The sequence below is a fragment of the Silurus aristotelis genome (genome assembly GCF_946808225.1).
Source record: "Silurus aristotelis genome assembly, chromosome: 28".
NCBI lineage: Eukaryota > Metazoa > Chordata > Actinopteri > Siluriformes > Siluridae > Silurus > Silurus aristotelis.
This window is the reverse complement of record NC_139601.1, coordinates 15,548,578-15,570,877: the sequence shown is the minus strand read 5'-3', so window position 1 is coordinate 15,570,877 and position 22,300 is coordinate 15,548,578. Positions and strand designations below refer to the sequence as shown.

General features: G+C 38.1%; 1 protein-coding gene across 1 annotated transcript; it reads left to right on the top strand.

Moving 5' to 3' along the window:
• Positions 1 to 1,574: 1,574 nt before the first annotated feature.
• lmcd1 (LIM and cysteine-rich domains 1) lies at positions 1,575 to 21,332 on the top strand. Its single transcript, XM_083534550.1, has 6 exons — positions 1,575 to 1,725; positions 8,752 to 8,840; positions 9,312 to 9,567; positions 12,027 to 12,362; positions 17,552 to 17,767; positions 18,429 to 21,332. The coding sequence occupies exons 1-6, from the start codon at positions 1,699 to 1,701 to the stop codon at positions 18,552 to 18,554; spliced, it is 1,050 nt and encodes a 349-aa protein (XP_083390676.1). The 5' UTR covers positions 1,575 to 1,698; the 3' UTR covers positions 18,555 to 21,332.
• Positions 21,333 to 22,300: the final 968 nt, after the last annotated feature.

The following is a 22,300-nucleotide window of genomic DNA, read 5'->3' as shown; positions in this document are numbered from 1 at the left end:
GGGATATGACGAAGAACCGTTGATGGTTTAGGACACGGTGTGACTGTAATTGATAGAAATAAACAAAACTTCAGTATGTAGATCGACGCTGTGAGTCGGCGGTCGCAGGAGTCACTTTTTCCTAAGTGCATTTATCATGTTTTCACTGCTGATGTTTTCTCCGACTTCACGTTTGAGTCACTAATTTTACTCATATGTGACTTGACTGCGAAATTATGACTCACAATTCGTCTTGAAAATGTTGTCTTGTGTATGTCCGATTTGTTTATTTGTCCGATCGCTTTATTTCCACATTCTTTTTCAGTTTATGGTCTTAAGACTTTACCTGTCTTATTGTCAGGATTAAAGATTGCTAGCTAAGCACTGCTACAGTAAACATTCAGAATCATCCTAGGACTATAGTTATGAAGAGCTGAACACTGAACAACTTTCTATCACACTCTTAAAACTGTTATAGGATGCTATAATCTTCAACTCACTCCCTCTTAATCATGAGCTAGTAATGAACAGAATAACTGGATGTAATGTACATCACATACTGGTACGTCAAAGCTGTAATGAAATATCTACTTAATATTTATGGAAGGAGTCTCCAGTGTCAGTAATTTTTCAGTCTCTAACCTCTAATAAGACATGCTGTGTTTTTGTGTTGTAACTCTAAGCGGTTGGAATGACACTTTTATACGTGGAACTTGTGAACATGTAAAGCATGTATGTTATTCGAAATGACCTCGAGATACGTGGTTATTGGACAACGATCCATGATGAAATTGACCAGAGACCTCACAGCGGTTCATTAGTTTCCTAAAACAGCACTGTTTATTTCATACTTATAGAATAAACCTAATTTAGTGACAAGCTACAAATCACTGGAGTTTTTAATTTGGCAACACATGTGTCAGCCCTCTAGATAATTAAGATCTATTATGAAGTCTAGACCTCTGACTCATAATCTACAGACTTCCGATCCATCTTTTTTTTTTTCCCTTTATACCAAAAATAGCTGAAGTGGGCTCCTTTTCCCCTGCAATCCACTCTTTTCATGCATTCTGCCTGGCCTCTTCCATAAAAAGGCAAAAAGAAAGTGTTGAGTCTGAACACAGGAAACATCCACCCCTCAGTTCAGGAGGTAACTGATGACAAAAGAATGTGAGTCGTACATTCTTCCACGCTTATATCGCACATTCATGGCCACGGCTGATGTCATTCAGGTCTTTCTCTTTTTTTCCCCCTTCATCCTGAACGATGGGCGTGGCCTCCTTATCTATCCCTGAAGCCTACACCCATACTAATAAGGACGTAATAATACTCATTTGCATGTTGCCCTGGTTGCCAGATGTTTGCTCACTATTCAAGCATACTATTTAGTCCATTCATGTGGTATGTGTGTATATTAAATAACTCTACAAATCGTACAGACGCAGTTCTGGGGTACTGCTTTTTCTACTTTTCAGTAAGGAAGTATGAAAGTTTTCGACAGAGCCCCGAGTTCAAAACCGGAAATCGGCGGCGTCTCTGATTGGCTGGCCGGCTGGCCCGTGTGCTGTGATTGGTGGGTGGAGTGCGCGAGGGATTCCCAGTAGACCCCATTCAGTTTAAATAGAGCTTTGTGAACCACATGGCGAGACAGAGCTGTCTGGAGAGCCGAGACTTCATCGCGTTGAAAATTGTTTTGGTCCTTAGGGCGATTTCAACACAATGGAGGTGATTTCCGGGATGCAAAAGGTGAGAAAAAGTTTTTTTGTTTGTTTTGTTTTTGCATAAATCACCAGGTTTCCTTAATGTTTTTGACATAATGAGGTATAAGCCAAATTAATACGTTTATTATTATTATAAGCTCTATAAATGTATGATTTTTTAAAAATAAATATAAGTTTAATAATAATAACTTGTTTATTAAATAAAAAATAATTTTTTTTGGCATTTTGATAGACATGATAGTGTTTTGAGTCAATTGCAAGCAGATGAATAAATATGACAATATGCATATTTTCCACAATAACATGTTTGTGCTTAATATCCTGATATATGATTTATGGTGCAAATCTTTTAAAATAAAATCTTAAAAAAAAAAAAAAATATATATATATATATATATATATATATATATATATATATATATATATATATATATATATATAATAAAAATTATATATACACACACCAATGTTATATAATGATCTGGTATAACATGATCAAATACTGTATGTAGTGGAGTACAATGACAGACTCCTAGATTTCCAAATTACCTGCAAAACATATAACACCTTTAAGATTTCCTTCATCAGGTAGATTTTGAATCCTTTTCACTCCTTATATTGTGAAATACAAAAGTGACTTGTTCTTTGTGAGTGTTCTGCTGGGCCTCTGCTTGTCCATCCAACCTTCCTGAGTGATAATGAAGCTTCTGGGGTCTCTCCAGTGGTGGCCACTTTACTCTCGCCTGTGTCTCTTGACAGACCGATTAAAATAGTTTCCTACGTTTCAGCAGCACCGTTTTCCGTCATTGGACGCTGACCGTGGTATGTCTCAGCCTTCCGTTTGGACGCTATTTCCAACAAGAGGAAATGCTGTGTATTCACATTTCACAGGCACATTTTGAGTTCCTGAGCTTAATGCTTGTGCAATGTAGAGTGTAATAAAGAAGCTGTATACAGCTTCGTATTCTAAGGAATGAAAGGACTTTGTTCATTTGCTGCCTTAGTGATGAATGAAATTGGGATTTGAAAGATGAAAACCCATAATTCATTCATGAGGGCAAAAATTTATATATATTTTGTATATAACATTATAATAGTATCAAATTTTTTCAATTGATGGTTTTAATTGTCAATTTGCTTCACAAAAAATTATATATATTGATTCTGGTAAGCCTTTAAATGAAATATTAATCCTTTCATTTTCTTACCTGTTCGTGATCATTTTTTTTGAGAAATAATATTGGACTCAATTTCTAAATCTTCTCTCTGAAACTAAGTAGAAAATGTATAACTATAAGAATTGCAAGATAGAGCATTTCAAGAACAGCGTGTTGATATTCACCATAAAATCAGAACAATTCTCATAAAAAAAAAAAAAAAATACCTTAACATGAAATCCACTGTATACAGAGAATATATGAAGATATGTTCGATTTAGATACACCGATCCATGTAACATTAGTCGCAAAATAGGCTGTCCAACTGAACGTTCTGGAAAAGCAAAAAAGAAAAAAACTCTCACACAGACACACAAGAAAATTAATCTAAAACAGGAGGAAGGGTTGAAAATGTACCTGCATGATTGGTTGTTCTGGCAGGATGAATATGCTGGATCAATGTCTGCAAATGTGAATTTCATTTCTCATCTGCCTTTTGGATGTTGCTCAAAAGAAATATGTGCCCACCATGCTTTCAAGTAGAACGTTGTATAACCTTTATTTATTGCTATTTTTCTCAAAGGGAAGGTACTTATGCACCTTCATCAGATCTGACAGTAACATAACTGCTTCATAACCAAATTTCAAACAATAAAACATGCATATATGGATGATATTTGTAAGTAAGAAGATGACAAAACAAACACAAAAGTATTGGTGCTGAAGAAATCTGGAGGAATCCAATAGTCATAAAGCTGTCCTAAAGTCTGAATAGTACATTATGGTGGTATTATAAAGTTCTCTCAGAACAACTGGCAAACGAATGTAACTTGAATAGTATATACAGTTTTATGGTTGAAGGAGCTTAAAATAGATAAAAAACAAACAAACAAAAAAATTTCCTGATTCTGCTTGTTTCTCTTTGAAGAATCTCAAGGCAAAAATTTGCACCAGAGCTTCTCTTTGCCTAGAACTCAATGCTAGCATCAACTTTTGAATGGTTACCCCATTATGTTTGTGAACAGTCAATTAATAATAAAATAGAAAGTGAGTCATGTGTTCTATCTAACATGTTATTCAACACCGTTCAAAGCCTGCTACTGTTTATTGGAAACATCTTACATAAAATTTGTATGATTTATTGTTCATCATGCGTTTTAACAGCAAGGCAAAGCAGCTGTGCTAAGCTTGTGCTAACACACCATTAATAACAGGTGAGCTGTTCATGGAATTGATCCAGAATTTACCTTAATATCTAAGTACTAATACCAGTACTACATTAATACTTCAGACAAACAAAAAGTATAAATAAAAGTATATTTATATGGTTTCTGAAAGATACGCCTAGCATTAGTTTTAGCTTTCAGTCATGTCACACAAAACGTACATCTTTCTACGTATTTAAAATGCAAATATTTTTATTTTGTTGTTTTTTTTTCCTCTGTATTTTGTAGTAATTCTTTTACATTTACGTTTGAGGTATTTTGCTCAGTGTTTTTTTTTTGTTGGGGGGGGGGGGGGGTTTCCGTTTTTGTTTTTCAAGTGAATGGTCTTCTCCTGAATCATTCAGCTTGTTGCTAATATCCCATTAATCCCCATATTTGTGTTCTTTCATCGTGAAAGCGCTCTGGGCTCCAGCGTGACTTCTGTTAAACTAAAACATCAACCTTCTGACTCAGGCTTTCTCACTGTTTAATTTTCTACCGTCTGGAACAACATCCGCCTGTTAGCTGACTGTTTGCCGTGCACACACTGCAGCTATAGCAGGGGAGATTGAAGGGTTTATGACTGAGCTCTTGTGTGGAAGTTTTGTGATTCGAGTGACTGCCGTTGACAAAATAAATTTCAGTTTTCTAGTATTATTGTAAGACTATTTTTTTTTACAATTTTGTGTCTAAATATATTTTGGGCTCTGTATAAAATTCTCATTTACATGGTTTATCTACATATGAAATGGGGTTCAGTATATTTATATAAGGTAGTAGTAGCTCAGTAATTAAGACATTGAACTTCTGATTGGAAGGATGTGAGTTCATATTCCAGCCCCACCAATCTGCCACTGTTGGGCCCTTGAGCAAGGCCCTTAACTGTCATGTGCTCGGTGTTCAGTTGTATAATTCAAATAATTGAAAGTTTCTCTGAGTAAGGGTGTCTGTCATAATTGTAAATGTAAATATATAGGGCAATGCCAAGTATATGCATATGAAAACATTTGGGAACATTTTAATTGTATGTAGTAAATAGTTTTTAACATTATATCAGAGTTTTTACTTGAATCTAGTTGGATTTTCTGACCTTGACCTTTATCAGTAAAGTACGGTAGCAAGGTTTTTCTACTTACAAATATTTTAGGTATCTGTAAAGTATTTTTATTTTTCAGAATTTTTAACTTATCTTACTTTTTAATCCACTACATTTCAGAAATAGAGAAAAACAGGCTATTATTTTCTACTTTGAACAGATATACTGTCACTTTGTGCCTGTAACAATCGAAAAACTGTCTCCTTAAAACAGTGTGATGTTCAGAAGATGGGAACAATTTCATTGGATGGCATAAATGATTCAATTATAGTTGTCATAGATCAGAAGTTTTAGATATTTACATCATTTTAACAGCAAGTAGTTTTGTCATTTCTTCAAGTAGAATTATTAAAGGAGTATCTTTTTATAGAAGTTACATGTCTAGCAGGGTGTTTGTACTTTTACTTAAGTACAGGAATTTTGTACTTTGTCTATCATTGAACTTAATCATTGGACTGCTCGTCTTCAAAATATCTTAACATCGCAAGTGCATTTGGATGATAAATCTCCAGGTTTTAAACTTAGGATGTCCGTTTTAACAGCCTGACTAGAGATGAACAAGTGTTTGGCTATAATTTAAATGACACATTCAGTATGAATGAATTGCATCAATGGAACATTGTTTGTGAGATTCATTCTGGATATGGCATGTATGAGCAATGACTAATGACTTTGTTATTGGATTATATTTTGTATACAGAGCCCAGATCTGGAGTCATTTAGCTTCTTTGTTGTACTTGTGAGTTATTCTGGGTGATAAATAGCCACTTGACCTGTGTACTTTAGAGGAAACCTGAACCTGTAAACTAAACACTATAGCTGTTCGGGACTTCTCCCAGTCATTCATTAGTAGATGTCAGAGGCTTACAGGGTGTCAAGGGGGTGCAAAATGAGTTTGTAACACTGACTTGTTTTACGTGAGGATGCTGGACTCATGAGATAAATATGTCTGCGCTTTCGACAGGGCTTTAGTGTCATGGTTACATGCAGTGCTGTTTTGTTCACTTTCTATTTATGATATACTTATATTTTTTTTAACATGATACTTCATCATGCGCCATAAGCCACAGTCTCTGAAGTGTAAATCTTATACCTTTGCTGTGATGTGTTGACTTTGGGCTTTTGTCCGTGTTGACTGAGTGACCATTTGACAAACGGTCTCTGAGAGAGCCGATGTTCTAAGCTTCTGTCATTACATATCTCCCATTCCTAGTGGTCCTCATTTCATCTCTCATACCTGTCCTCTTACATACTTGCCTTTTCCGGACAATGGAGTGTTACTCCAGCACATAGGTGCTATTTTGGGAGAAGCGCAACAAATAAGGCTCTGTGCTTATGACCAGAGTTCAGATCCATGGACGGCAAGTGCTGAGTGAGACCATTAAAAACATTGAATACTTCTGTTTTCACTCTGTAGGCCACACCTCCTAGGTCTAAGTAAAAGAAACAAACATACAATTCTCTGACTATGTGTCTGGTTTTCTTGGCAAAACTGTTCCTAAAGGTGGGCATGTTATTATTTAGACGTGCACGTTGCACAGTGTGGCTTTAACTCATGGCTTCTTGAAATGGTTTGTATCAAAAGACTTGTAGGTCCAGTAAAGATACTACAGGTTCTACAACTCCAATTTTGAGACATCATGTAAAGTTAGAAGAATCCGACCACCAAACAGGATCCTGAGGCATGTAGAGGTTACCTCACTTCAAGTCGTGTCCCACTTCATGAAGATTTTGGACCTTCAAAGAGAAGATGCCGACCCAGCGAGGATCCTGAGGCATCTAGAGATGTACCAGCTCCAGTTGGATTTCACTTCATGAAGATTTCAGACATTGGACTTTGAGGATAAACTAAATCTTAATCAATACTCAAAAATAGATTCTACATATGCTGTTTCTCCATCATTGTACATTTAAAGGCTCTGGCATGAAGGAGTTGGTGTCGAATCTAAAATGAACTCAGATGTTGAGCTAATTTATGAGTTGCTCATGGGCACCTCGTTCCACAACTCCAATTGACTGTAAAAGACTGTAGAAAGGACATTAGTCATAATCACACACTCCGGTGCTCATGATATTTCTCATTCTCTGGTGTTTTGTAATGTTTTCATGATTTATAATCACACTCTTGGTGCCACCCCACTGAGGATGGATTCCCCTTTTTAGTCTGGTTCCTCTCAAGGTTTCTTCACCATCTAATGGAGTTTTTTTCTTTCCACAGTCGCTTCAGGCTTCATCATTGGGGATAAATACACATAGTTTTCTTATTTACATTTTTGTTCCATAATTCTGACATTCTGTAAAGCTGCTTTAGGACAGTGTCCATTGTGAAAAGCGCTATTGAAATCAACTTAAAACTATTTATAAGTAAACACCATCTAGGCCTTTTTTTAATGATCTGTGGAGAAAGCTTATTTGTTTGAACCATGGCTCATCAACTCCAGCCCTGAAGTGCTTGTGGAGTCCAGAACAGTTTACTGATTACCCTGATCTAATCTAGGGTAATCTAAATAATAAAAGATTTTTCTCTGTACACCATACTGACTTTTAATTCACCCCCTGGTTTGAAATGTGGTACAAGTAAGACCTGGCATAGTGTTCCAGCGAAGCAAAGTTCTCATAAATGTGTGCTCTAGCTCATGTAATTACCTCTGTAGTGGTGAATAGGACAAGTTTGTACTTGCACCATGTTTGGGTTCTTTAGGCACTTCTTTCTTGCTGGCTATTACACACAAGCAGGGTCCTAGGAGACCTAGTGAATCATTGGTGAAAAGGGCTTTCATTATAGTCTGTCAGCATATGACTACTTTCCTTTAGACACACATTTAGTGTGTACACCTGCTCCAGTGTGAATCTGGGTTTTGCAAGTCTGTGCTGTGGAAATATAATTAAAGGTGCAGTTTGTAGCCTTTAGAACTGCTTCTGTACCTGTAATAATCATATAATGTCAGGATACCTAATTTTTTTGTTTTCAGGTTTTCTGGCCCAAACCTAATAAGGCATATGCAGTTTCCTATATAGATGGTGAAGAGAAAAGGTTTTCATTGCAACTGCCATCCACCTCACTGATGGTTTTAAAAATGGCAAAGTGCTACTTTAAGATCCGTCAAACATACATCACAGCAGCTTATAAACGTCTATATGCTGTGGTTTACTCGGTCTGAAACATGTTGCTGCATGGACTATGTGCAAGAAATATAGAGCCCCCATTATGTCTGCTTTTTAGATTTTCTAAACATATTACGTTGGAAAATTATTACCCTCTTCTATTCAGAGGAAACACCAGTGGTTATAGGCTCTCATTCCACACTCATAACTCACAAAAACATTTATAGAAAGGGAACATGCCATATAAAAGATGGAGCTCATCATTTAATTCAAGCGGATGAAATCGATTATTTCAGCTTGTTTGGTGAAAATGTGATAGAATTTCTGACTGAAAAGTCTGTGATTAAAAGCTGAATATCAGTATTTTCGATCATTTTAATGCTAAAAACCCTACGTTCATAGAAAACGTTTCTTTTTTATCCTTTGAAATACTCATTCTCTTCTTTCTGTCTTTTTTTTTTTTTTTGCCTCTGTCTTTTTTCTCCCAGATGTCAGTGGGGCAGTCGCCAGCGGGAAGGGGTGCGGCGTGTCTGACATGTAAAGGGATCTGCTCTGGATTCCAGCCACATTCCTGGAGGTGATTTATTCTCTCTGCTAAAAACGTAAAGAAAACGAGGACATGGCTCCCTAACCCTTCATTCTCTTTTTCCCTTGATGTTTGGGGAATGCTCCTTTTGCTTCACCGCAAGCGTGTTGCTTGCCATTGTGGGCGTCTCTGTTTACATTTCCGCGAGCTTGAAAGATAATTTGCGGTTTTTTTTAAGGGTTTTGCACTTGATACGATATACACTGAGCGCTGTTAAGTGCACGTTATGTAAGCTGTTCACAATTAAAATGCATTTTGTTGACTGGTCTATGCTTTGAGTGTAGTGCGCTTTCCAGACCCATGAAATAGGAATTCATGGTAACAAATCATGACCGATTTTTTTCCCTTTAAACATCCATTATCAAACCAAAGAACCTGAGTAGCGTTCTATTTTCTCAGAGGTCAAGTCCACATGCTTTTTTTGTTACAATACTAACCATTTTCATATTTGTCCTCCTCTAGAAAAGCTTGCACTCAGTGTCACTGCGGCCAAGAGGACCACGCGTCCAGCTCTGACCTTGAGGATGACTTTAAAATGGGCCGATTGTTAGAGAACTCCAAGTACGCCCAGCTGACTGCCAAAGTCAAAGGTGGAGAGGGGATGAGGGTCTACAAGCGCAACCGCATGATCATCACCAACCCTGTGGTGTCTCGCAAAGACCCCACCTTCAACACCATCACCTATGACTGGGCTCCACCTGGCCTGACTCAAAAATTGGTGAGAAATTACCACATTCATGCCGTTTAATAGATAAAGTGAAAGTGATGAGACCCTGCAAAATAGTGGTCCAGAGCGGGGTCCCAAACTATAGAAACTATTGAGGAACTCTTGTAATGGTCTGTGAATCTTATCAGTTGCATAGGCTGAAATGATCTCATATTGTATTCCCGTAAAACCAACAGTAACCAGTCATACATGAGTTCTGGCACTTCTGGCCAACATGTACCTTTAGTTTGGCATTCATAGTCAAAGCATTGCAAAGAGCATTAAAAGATTAAATCTTGGGTGGAAAATAAACCTCACTGAGTTCCAACAAATTGCATTATGTCATTATCTGCCCATTTCGAGTTCCTACATCTCATCAGTTGAAGGAAGAAATCGAATACTGTGTTTGATATTTAAAGCTGCAACTGTTTGCAATGGACCTTTAAACATTTCATCTCTTCTCCTGACCCTAGAAGCGGTTGTTTGGTATCACTGGACAGGAATGAACGGTAGTTGTTTGGTATCAGGGGAACAGAATGGGATCCGCTGATCTGTCAAATAATCTGGCACTCTGAGTTGCAGGAACGAGACTGACCTTTTCTCCTTCGCAAATTGCTGGCTGTCACTGCTCCTATTCTTATACGGAGATCTAATTTGCCCTGGACTTCTCTGGTGTTCCACTCGATTCGAATGTCGTGTTCAGTCCTTCCAGAGGCACTGTATGTGGGGTTTTGTTGTTGGGTGGGGTGGAGATTTGGAAATAAGCCTTCAGCTTTACTATTCCGCTTTGGGCTGCCAGGAAGCACGTTGCTATGTGCCGAAGCGAAGAACTTGCATCTCTCGTGGGGAAAATGGTCGAACTGTTTTTCAGCCATCTGAGCCACCCGTCTTTTTCCTCAAGCCCCTTGTGTATCGGGGAGCTTTGTTTTCTCGAATGAGAACGGCAGGTTCACTGCAGTGGAGCTCGGGATTATTTTCTCTCCACAAATTCTATCAACATCTTTTTCCATGGTTTAAAGAGTGTGAATTGGAACCAGGCCTGCCTTAATGACCGCTCCAGGGTGACTTTTGTCTTACTTCGTGCTGTGCCGTGGCTTTTGTTGCAGTAATTAGGATTGTCTCTCCAAGTTTGTTAGCGCCGTCTTCGAAAGTACTTAAAGGCAGTAAAGAACTGTAGCACTATTGTTCTCCTGCGCACAGAGGGCATGTTTTCTTTTAGCGGGTTTAGGAATATCTGCGGTCGCTTTAAAGGCGGCTTTAGAAGTTTACGATGCCAGAGGACGAATGTGACCCAATCGGTGGCCTCAGCAGTTAAGTATAAAGCATAGAGAATTGCAATGAATTGGCACCTGTTTTTGATGAACCTATAGAAAGCAAATGTTTGTGAGTAGCTGTCCGACTGGAAAAAGAGTTGCAAAAGATCAGTTTTTTGAGACGACAGCTAAGCCACAGAGCAGTTGGCAAATACTATACTAAGATGCCTGCTGCTTAGTAATGAGTGATTCGTCGTTATTTTTGTTTACTCCAAAATTTTCTCCGAGCTTTGATTTGTAAAAGACTGCTGAGCCCTTTTTATAATGTAAACTTCTGTCACAGGGCTTTATTGTAAACAATTCAAGAATCATATTTAATGTTTAATTTACATGTCGGCAATATCCAAAGAGGTAATGCAAAATACGATCGGCAAGACGATAAGGCGAGGTGAACACAGAACAGGAGCTCACATAAGGAAAGCAAACCAATGATAAGAAAGGGACAGGAAACAAAACAAAGGCACGTGGTTGTAACATAAACAGCAGAAACACAGCAAAGCAAAAAACAAAAGCAAGCAGCACTCATCGCACCAGGAACTACAACTTACACTGGGGATTAGTAGCTGTCAAACTCCTTTCCTCCTCCTCCACTCCTGAGTTCTCTTCAGGCTAGCTTTTGCTCAAGCTAACATCTATCATGTCACTTTGTGTATTTGTTAATAAGATTTTGTTAAATCCAGCTGAAGATTCATGTGACCATGTTCCTCAAAGTTCCATATTTTCAAAATCTTATGGCTACAAAAATTTTTTTTTTATTTGTCATTTAATGGCTGTTTGATGGCTTTTAAAGTTTATATAAAACTTCTGATTTTAAATGCATATTTAATAAGAGTTTTGCAGTGAGACAGTGTTACCATGAGCCTCACTGGTTTAGAGCGAAAACATTCAAAGTAGGCATGTTGGGTTTATGCATGAATAAGCAGCTTGTATAAAATGTTTCATATTAGTCCCTCTTATGGGAATGGTGCATATATGCTAACATTTTTATCTATATTATATATTATACTAATATTATAATACTAACTTGGACTTGTGGGAGTAATGTAGGACTTCCTGCGCTAGGTTTTAACATATCCAGAATTGAAATTGATGAGTTTAAAGTTTTTTTTAGATTTTTTATTGTGGTCTCATTCATGGTATTTGTTGTGCACGCACCAGGCCATGCAGTACATGGAGCTTCTACCGGAGGAAAGGAGGCCCGTGGCGGGCACAGAGGGAGCTCTGTACAGGCGCAGGCAGTTGATGAGGCAGCTCCCTGCTTACGATCAGGATCCATCACAGTGCCACAGCTTGTCAGAGGCTGAAGTCAAAGCCATGGCCGAGTTTGTAAAAAGTTATAAGGAGGAGGCGTTGGGAGTGGGGGAGGTAGCACTGCCAGGAGAGGGAGGAATGTCCAAAGACAACGCTGGAAAACAGAAGAATGAGAAAGAACAGCCAAACCCAGAGCCTACCACCAATGGCACACTGGAGGAGAATGGCAAGAAAAGTGAATATGTAAGTTTGACTAAATATATATATATACACACACACACACACACACACACACACACACACACACACACACACACACACACACACACACACACATTTATAGACTGTTTCTTTTATTTATCTTTTGTGCCAAGGAGAAAAAAAATCAAGTTATTCATTTTGGAATGACTGGAAAACATAATTTGTTCAAGATTCTTGGACAGCGAGTTTCACAACATTTATCATTTATCTTCACCAATCCATCTCTCCCTCTCTCTCTTCTCTCTCTCTCTCTCTCTCTCTCTCTCTCTCTCTCTCTCTCTCTCTCTCTCTCTCTCTCTCTCTCTCTTCTTCTCTCTCTCTCTCTCTCTCTCTCTCTCTCAATCTCTCTCTCATTAAACTTAAAGTGTCAGCATCCCAAGACATTCCAAGAACATTTACAGCCAGTGTTTCTCACAGCCCTTTGATTCAGCCTTGACTTATGCCATCTAATCTGATGCTCTGGGAATGAAAATATGTGTCGTAACTAGACACTTTAATGCGAAACAATAAAAGAATGGCTAAGCTGTAGATCTGAATACAAAGCTAATGTGTTGCGCCTCAAGGCCACATAGTGGAAGAAAAAAAAACACATGGTCTAATATCATCATGCGAAAGAAAAAGCAGTGTTCTGACATGGAGCCTGAAGTCAGTGAACAGATTTTATATTTATCGTACACTAGCTTTTTGCTGTCTAGTGGCTGATTATCCACTTTTACTTTTGCACTTAGACACACTACCATGCTAATTGAAGTAAACCGTTCTTGTCTTTGTTTGTTAACTGCTATTTTGTTTAGCACACTCTTTAGAATAGTGAAGCGAGTAAAACAAAACAGAACAGAAAGCCAGGTTTTGCCTCTGCCAAGACTTTAGCATATAGCGTGTAGAAGCACACAAAGCACACTTGCCACATGTTTTACATTTACTTGTATATAAACCAAACGTCATGTGTCAGTCTAACTGGCTGAATAAATGCTAATTATCCACTTATTTTGAGGCAAAACTCAAGATCCGTCTAAATTTTGCTCCACGGCAGTACAACGGAAAAAAATCCTAGTTAGCGTGTCTTATGCTAAGCAGTCTGTTGCTGAGTAAGCGAATCTTTTGTTTTAGAGAAATAAATGATTTCTAAATAATGCCTAGAGAATCGATGTAAATTAGTTCCTAATGGCTGTAATGTTATTCGAAAAATGCTGGGCTAGCCTGGAAATAGCTTGACTCATATTTTAGATACTTTGTGTATATGATTTACAATCGTCCTTCTTTATTATTCTACTTCTCAATTCAAGATGTTTTTTATATTTTTTTTATTTCCAAAGCGCTCAGAATGTCCTGGCAGACCGAGTGCTTTAGAATTGATTTAGGCTACAATCCAAGAATACAGCTGTGTGTTTGGATGTGTGTACAGTTGCTCAAGAAATCACCACTGATTTGAATGATAGTCCTGGGATTTAAATTATAACCTGGTGGTCATTTAGTCTAAATCCAAGTTTGGGGTGGGGATTAAATCAGATATAAAGATCCAGTTGGCTTGGAGTCACCTTTGATTTGGCCCGTCTTGCCATATATATAAAGAGGAAAGAAGTGGCTTGCTAGTGATACAGATTTTCTTTTCTAATTGAACCTTTTTTACAATTTTATTTGTTTTATTTTAAGCTGCAAAATGTGTGAACCGAAATGAAATGTAAAGAATATTAATGAATTAAAAAATAAACAGCTTTATGTCTCTCATTGGAGGTCAGTGATATTACAAGGCTTTGGCTGTACTGTATTATATCACTATTGTGCTAGAATTGCGATTGCTCCCATATTTGGTGGACGATAGTAGATTATACCTAAGCTAGGTTTCTATCGTATTTCCTGATAACCGATTAGCGATCAATGATTCGCCTCTGGAGGCCCCTCTCATAATGACAGCAAACCAGGAGCTGTATGTATTTTTGCCGATAGCCTATAATTCCATCTATTGGTGCCAATTAAGCAATCGTCCTCTAATCAATTGTAGGATCGACCATTTTTATTTCTCGTCCTCAAATTTCTATTGTACTTTAAGTTTTATTGAACTGGAAAACTTTGAAAATATATTTCTTTACTTTCTAAATACTATAAAACCAATAATGAGCAGAACCATGGTAACTTTACGTTAAATATAATACGATATTGTAAAATGAAAAATTTACTTTCAGCCCACGACCATCAATTAAGTTTGATTTGTGGCCCTTCATATGAAAAGTTTGGGCACTTCTATTCTAGAGTATTACCAATTACAGCAAAGCATAACAAAGATCTGCACTTAAACTAATCTATATTCTGATCTTTACAGTGTCTAGCGTTTATTAAACATGATTGGGTTAAACAAATGATAAGAACTGAATTTACTCTTAAATGTTTTTCTGTTTGTTTGGTTTTTTGGCACAGACAGACGATGGTGATTTGCCATTTAGAGTTCATATTAGTATTATATAAATTCATATTAGTATTATATATACTGTAGTATATAAATTAGTGTGGGTCTTAGGCTTGCCTTGCTAGGGTGCATTTATAATCCAGTAAAACAGCTCTGTGGTTCTTTCTTTCTAATTGCAAACGCTCCATGGCATTCCTGTTATTTCCTGTTCATGCACGGATTCTTTGCGGTAGGAAACAATGAGTTTGTGAGGTCATGTTTTATGATGGTTCGAACAAATAAAACGTTTAAGGTTAATCAAAGTTTCCTGTGTAGATCGACTGTTATGTTGTCATTTAATATATATATGATGACGGAGGTGTTGGGGTTCTGGATTTTTAGAAATTGCATTTTGTTTTAAAGAAATTCGAGATTTTATGCCCCTGTGTCTTTTTTAGGAAACACCATTCAGCAAAATGAGTCCTTGTTCAAAAACCCATCTGAGCTTCTTGTGAACTGAAATATGACACTGAATGCGGATTTGTGATTGTGTTGGCTCATTACAAGCCACCAGAACAGCTTCCGTGCACTAAGATTCTGCAAGTCTGTATAACTATACTGGAAGGTTATGATCAGGTGACTATAAAAGCCATAACAAACATTTTACTTTAATTTTCTACTCAACAAAACTCTTCAGTGGCCCCATTTGCTGTAGAGCTTTTCTACAGTACTTCTGTGAGCACGGATCTACGAACACGCCGAGTTTTTATAATTTGGCTTAAGGTGAGCATGCCCGCTAGGGAGCAGTGAAACATTTACAGAAATTTGTCTCGGAATAGAAAAAAAACGACAAAGTTCTTTTTCATTTTAGGATTAATAATTTAACACCTTTTCTCACTGGAATCATTTCCGAAGTGTTTTCATTTCTTGGATTTGAGTTTTCATTTTCAATTTCAACAGTTCAATCAATCACAAAATGATGGAAGTAAGAGAGTCTGTAAAGTCTGCAATCCTGTGGGATTCAATTGTCCAGTTGATATGACGGCACTTTACATTCACATGGGACAATATATTTTGTATATTGTTTTTCTGTAAATAAGTGTGTTACATAATAATTTCACCATGTTTGAATAAAAAAGAAACCAGATGGTAGAGATATTTGTTTTATTTACACCACAATTGCGTTTCATTCATAAGATTTATAACAAAATACACGTTAGTTGTGGTGAGCACAAACTAACTATGGAAGCTTGAAAGCAAAGGATGTAATTCAGATCTGTTTGGAAAAATTTGACTTTTTAAAATATTTGATTAAACCTGGCAGAGAAATGTCACCGTAGTGGTATCAAAAAATTTCGAGATTAGTTTTATAACACACCAACAGATGGCAGCACAAGGCTACACGCACAGTCACAGCGAGCACCGACCTTCATAAGTCAGTTCTAAAAGACATCGTCCTGTAAACATCGGGAGCTTTTCAACTGGTGCTAATCTGACCACATGCATTACCAAGTCTTTGATTTCATCATGGACAGAAAAAAAGGGCGCACGAGAAACTGGATTCTCCATGACGATGCACTCTGTCACCGAGCTCTCCTCGCATTCGAGGCTCTCGCCGGAAACAGCATGATCTCACTTCTGCACCCACCCTACTCACCAAACTTCTCCCTCCTCCCAAAGATAAAGATCCAGCTCAAAGGTCGCCGTTTTGACACATTTGCTGAGATCCAGAACGAATGCTTGACACGCCTAGAAAAGAAGACTTCAGGACACATTCCAGAAGTGGCAGGAACGCTGGGAGCGCTGTATTGCTGTGCAAGGGGACTATTTTTTGAAAGTGATATTGAGTAAACGTAGATAAATAGAGTACTCTCTTGTAAACAGAGCGGGTCTCGAACTTTTTTCAATACTTCCCAGCAGCCAACCAGCCTTCACCTCAAGAACAGTTCAGACACAGCGTTACACATACACATGACACACAAGAGTGTAAATATACTGTATGGGTTGAGGGCCTTTATGGATATGCGTGATATACAGTTTGTCTGTGCACCCTGCATACCCATAAAGCCTCTAACAACGACGTACTGTACAAAACAGGGCAATCTAAATTCTCCTCACGGCATAACAGAACCATTAGGTTTCTATTAATTTGTAATATTTTATATCAGAAGCATCCCCAGTGCTTAAAATCTTTGTTCTAATCGTCCTTCATACTTTTGTTTAAGGTAGGATTGTTTTAGGGAGGGGGGTCATTTCAGGATCTGAAAATAATTAGATCTTGAACATCTGTGCTTGATTTGTGTTTTTATCATAACAGGAATGCTGTTTGGGGGCCTGTGGGATTGTAGTCCTGACAATGTGGCTTTGATTATGTCCCAGGAAATTCGGAATGAGGGTCTAATTTAACCTTGTGAACGTATGCTTTAAGAGCGTTAAGAGCGAGTGATGAATAGATATAACCAAGGATCCATTATTTCATAATTTCTATTGTATATTCTTTTTCCCTTCTCGGCCTGATTAATTTAAAAGAAAAGTTTTGAGGAAAAAACTTCGTAATTGGCCTTAACTGTTAAAGGGGAAATGCACAAGAATAGAAACAGAATATAAACACACGGTTATGACACTATTTCCATCAAAACCCTTATAAATATTAAGAAATTAAGGGTAACAGTGCTTAATAATAATCCTAGCTGGGCTCCACTTATATGATCTTGAATTGTTAAACATGTAAAACTGTTTTTATCTTTATCTCTTCTGTGGGTTTTTTTTTTTTTTTTGTCCTCTACAGAACTGTAGCGGTTGTGGGCAGTTGGTGGCCTTAGACAGCCCCGTCGTCTATGCAGACAGAGCAGGATACGAGCGGCTCTGGCACCCAACCTGCTTTGTGTGTGTGGAGTGTGGCGAGGCGCTGGTGGATTTGGTGTACTTCTGGAGGAAAGACACGCTTCTATGTGGACGGCATTATTGCCAGAGCTTGAAGCCACGCTGCCCGGGCTGCGATGAGGTAATCACTTTCTGTCACGCATATTAGAATCCTGATCGTGCTCTGATGATAGATTTATTTTCTCATAACTCTGCGATTATAATATCTCACTTGTGTCTGATTTGGTGATTGCATCACTGATGAGTACTAATTATACAGTTATTTGATTGAAACATGCTTAAAAACTATATTGTGATTCAATCAACACACTGTTATTTAATGAAATTAAAGAAGCGGTTTGTCACTGTTTTTGAACGTGCGAGCTGAATCGCATTTGCGATTAACAACCAACGAAAAACCTTTTTCCTCCTTAACATAACTCATCTCACTTCCTTTCGCTATGACTCTTCGGAAAATGCAGTGCAGCTTAGGGGTGGAATAAACAACTCATTTTGTTTATTTCAAGGAAACATTGCATTGTTTCCTTCTGAAGCATATTTGAAAGTGATTTTGAAGTTTTTCTTACCATATTCGGATCGGATTTCCATAACTGTTTGACCTTCAGCGTTTGACTCTGGTTATTTATCATTATAAGCCCAGGCTGTCCTGTTTACGCAGATGTTGTAGATTGAGATAAAGACAGTAGGCCTTCAAGACCTTTAACCTTTGAGATTCGAAATCGGAGAAAAACATTTTAAGAGCTAACTTATGTCCTTCCTTTTCTCTCTTTACTTCATTGTAGCTGATCTTCTCTGAGACATGCCACCAGGAAACAGGCCAGACCTGGCATAAGGAGCATTTCTGCTGCTGGCAGTGTGGCCAGAATCTCCGTGTTTCCTGTGGTTGCACCAAAAAAACCCAAAAGTGAAAGTCCCGACCTGTGAAAGCAGAAGGCCAGTTTGGATGTAAAGATATACTTCATTGTTTTGTTGCTCTATTTCAATAGACCTGACATGCCATCCAAACTGTCTCTCTCTTTTATACATGATACATGAAGTATGTCTATGAATTAAAATGACGCCACCAGTAAAGACATTGGTGGAAATTAGATCTAGTGCATGTGTTAAGAGAGTGAACTTTTCAATAGCGATTGTATATCATCAAATGGGGTCCCCCCCCCCCCCCAAAAAAAAAAAAAAAGTTTTTAGTGCATTACTGATTACGCCCACACCCTAATGTTTAGAGAAAAACCCCACTGCGCTAATGCTTATTATATAACGCAGTCGTGTGTGCAGCTTGGAGCAGGATGGACCTTTAGGGCTGCGACCTGTTTGCGTCATACATGAGAGCATATGGATGAGTCACAGATGAGCTGGAGGTTTTTGTCAGAAAACGTTCAGGAGCGATTAGACCGTGAGCGATAACGTGAATAGTGAGAGACGAGATAACATAAAAGTCTCGGAGAGATCTCGGAGAGAGATGTAGAAAACACTTAGCGCTATCGGTTTTGAAGACAGATGGCGCGAGGCAGAAACGTCCCTCTCTTGCCAGCTGATCCGTCTGGAGTTTCACAAGCGGCCGTTTGCCGGCGCTGTCCGAGATAAAACAGATCCTGTCTCGTATAAGCACACGGGCAAGAGTTCACGAGCGAGCGCAGCCTACGCGTCAGGGCGGTTCATGCGAGCGTGTTTGTAAATATTTCATAACCCTGACACTTACGGCCTGACCAAGGATTCCTGTGATGATGGGAGAGTTGGACGATTGTATAAAATGCCATGTCTGGCTCCACTCTCTGAATGATGTAGATATTATAAATAAATAACTGCTACAAGTCAAACGTTTGGACACGGTAGATGAATACATGAATACATTCTCTCCCCCCTTTATTTGGAACACATGTACACCTGTTCATTCGTGCAGTTATCCAGTCAGCCAAGAAAAAATAGCCAGACTGGTTTAAGCTAACAGGAAGCCTATGGGGGTTTGAACAAATCGGCGTTTACAGCCGCAGTGAACAGAAAAGCATCTCCGAACACACAAAGGCGTCCGTGCTACGGTTGCTTAAGACTCCGGTTTCAATGATCGCCCTGATCGCACCTGTGGTCCCGATGTATTGTGACTGTTCTGTGCATGAAGATCTCAGCAGATTCTAAAATACACGCCCCGGCCCATCTGCCCTCAATAATCCCACCAAGGAGCTTTAAGTTACTCATTAAGTGTATGGCACTTGGTAGAAAGTGACATCTTTAATGGATGGAGTATCAAATGTACAATATAAAAAAGTGTTAAAGGAAATCTTCCTCATTTCCCTGCCTATGAGTTCGAAGTCTCTCCCACTTGTAAAAAAAAAAAAGTATTTACAGAAACGAATAATCAGAGTTTCTTCAACACCAGCCACAAAACACAAGTCCAAGCTTGGGCGGTTTGGATTTCAGGCAGTAACCTAACCCTGTATCATCTCGGCATTGTTTGAATATGTTTAACCAGATGTTTTATGTTTTAGAGAGAAAAAAACAAATGCCTTATATGTGAAAGCGTGCCTGTTCCTGTGCTTATTTTTATTATGAATATTAGGTTTCACACGATTATGATTAAAGCGCTCGAAAAGTACGGACTTGACGAGGCGACGGCACGCGATTATTTTTCTTTCACGTGATCAGCGCAGCCTCGGAGAAAGAAAGATCTTGAAACCAAATAGGTTTTGATATCGCGGAATCATAAACGTGTTCCCACCTCTAGTTTAATATCTTATTCTCTTTATATAAAAAGAGGGAATGTGTTTGGTGCTTTGTAGTTTATGATGATGATGATGTGTAGAAGTGAACGAAGGGCAATTAAAAGGCTACAAAGTCATATTTAAAACTGGAATAGTAGGATGAGGCAGGATTTCAGGCACCATATACCACTGGTAGAATGAGTTTATTACCTTTCAATAGATTTTATTACCAGGAATCTTTTGCATGTTTTCTATAGTAAACCAATGATGAGTTATTTTGATATTGCGTTGACGTCTTCACTTTGAATAAATCAACTGGAAGGCTGAATTTGGAATGTAAAATAAGACACTAACCAGAGATCTGCTTTAATATGTATCGAATCTTTTCTTCTGAATCTTTTAAGTATAAATCTTAAAATCTATAAAGACTCTATTCATGTATATTTGATTCTGAAAGCGATGTTCGTGTCCATTGTTTGATCATTAAGACCGATGCAATGATTTGTGTTGTTTGTTTTAAAACGGCATTTGATGAAATTCAACTTTTTTGTCCTTTTTTTTTTTTATTTAGTTTTTTAAAGAATGATTATTTGTGTTGTTGTTGTATGTATATCAAACAAGTGCAAACGTTTGCGTCCCCTCACGGCTTTTGAATGGGGAAAATTTTTTAAAAAAGAATCCCAATATTTTATCATTTTATACATCCATTTCAGAGTGGATCCAAAAGCTGATTTAAGGATTTTAACGAAATGATACTTTATTGCAGAATATTTATATTGTATTAAAATAAAATACATAATTGGATTGTTTAAATTTAGTTTTTTCACTATTATTACAATATTTATTTTTTTTTCCTAAGGGTATACAAACTTTTGCACTCAACCGATTCAAAATTCGATTCCCAGACAGTTTAACCTGGTTGACATTTATGCTTTTATGTCTAAATGTATTTTCTTTGACCTATGAATAAATATCGCACATTATACAGTTTGCAGGCTTTATTGTTTTCTTTTAATTTATGCGTGTTCTCACTTTCATTCATTTACTAACCGTATTTATTGATTACTTTTCTATAACAGCACTTTATTTGGGTTTAATCCTTTAATCCTGCTATTCTACAGCATTTTATATTTGTCCTGAAACGTCCTGTTGTTATTCACATTAAAGAGGTGAGATTCTTTCAAAACATTCCCGAAACATTCCCAAAACAGCCTTAATTTATTTTCGATTTAATAAGACACTAAACAACCCAGCCATTAGGGGGGCACAAGCCAGTGTACTCTTAGTGCCGGTCCCAAGCCCGGGTAAATGGGGAGGGTTGCGTTAGGAAGGGCATCCAGCGTAAAACATGTGCCAAATCAAATATGCGGATCACAAATGAGAATTTCATACCGGATCGGTCGAGGCCCGGGTTAACAACGACCGCCACAGGTATCGTTAGCCGACAGGGTACCGGTGGAAATTGGGCTACTGTTGGCCGAAGGAGGAGAAGGAGAGGAGGAAGGCGTCTACAGAGACGGCAGGAAAAGGAGCAGTGTAGGAGAGTAGAGGTTCGGGTTGGTACTTTAAATGTTGGTACTATGACGGGTAAAGGGAGAGAGATAGCTGATATGATGGAGAGGAGAAAGGTAGATGTGTTGTGTGTTCAGGAGACCAAGTGGAAAGGGAGTAAGGCCAGGAACATTGGAGGTGGGTTTAAACTGTTTTATCATGGTGTGGATGGGAAGAGAAATGGTGTAGGGGTGATTCTGAAGGAAGAGTACAGTAAGAGTGTAGTGGAGGTGAAGAGAGTTTCTGATAGGGTGATGATCGTGAAGGTGGAAGTTGAAGGGATGATGATAAATGTCATCAGTGCCTATGCTCCACAAGTTGGCTGTGAGATGGAGGAGAAGGAAAGATTCTGGAGTGAATTAGATGAAGTGGTAGATGGTGTACCTAGGAAAGAACGATTGGTGATT

Coding starts and splice junctions, on each gene's coding strand:
- lmcd1 (XM_083534550.1), top strand. CDS start 1,699: ATGGAGGTGATTTCCGGGATGCAAAAG. Junction 12,363..17,551: donor ATGGCAAGAAAAGTGAATAT/GTAAGTTTGACT, acceptor TGTCCTCTACAG/AACTGTAGCGGTTGTGGGCA. Junction 17,768..18,428: donor GCTGCCCGGGCTGCGATGAG/GTAATCACTTTC, acceptor ACTTCATTGTAG/CTGATCTTCTCTGAGACATG.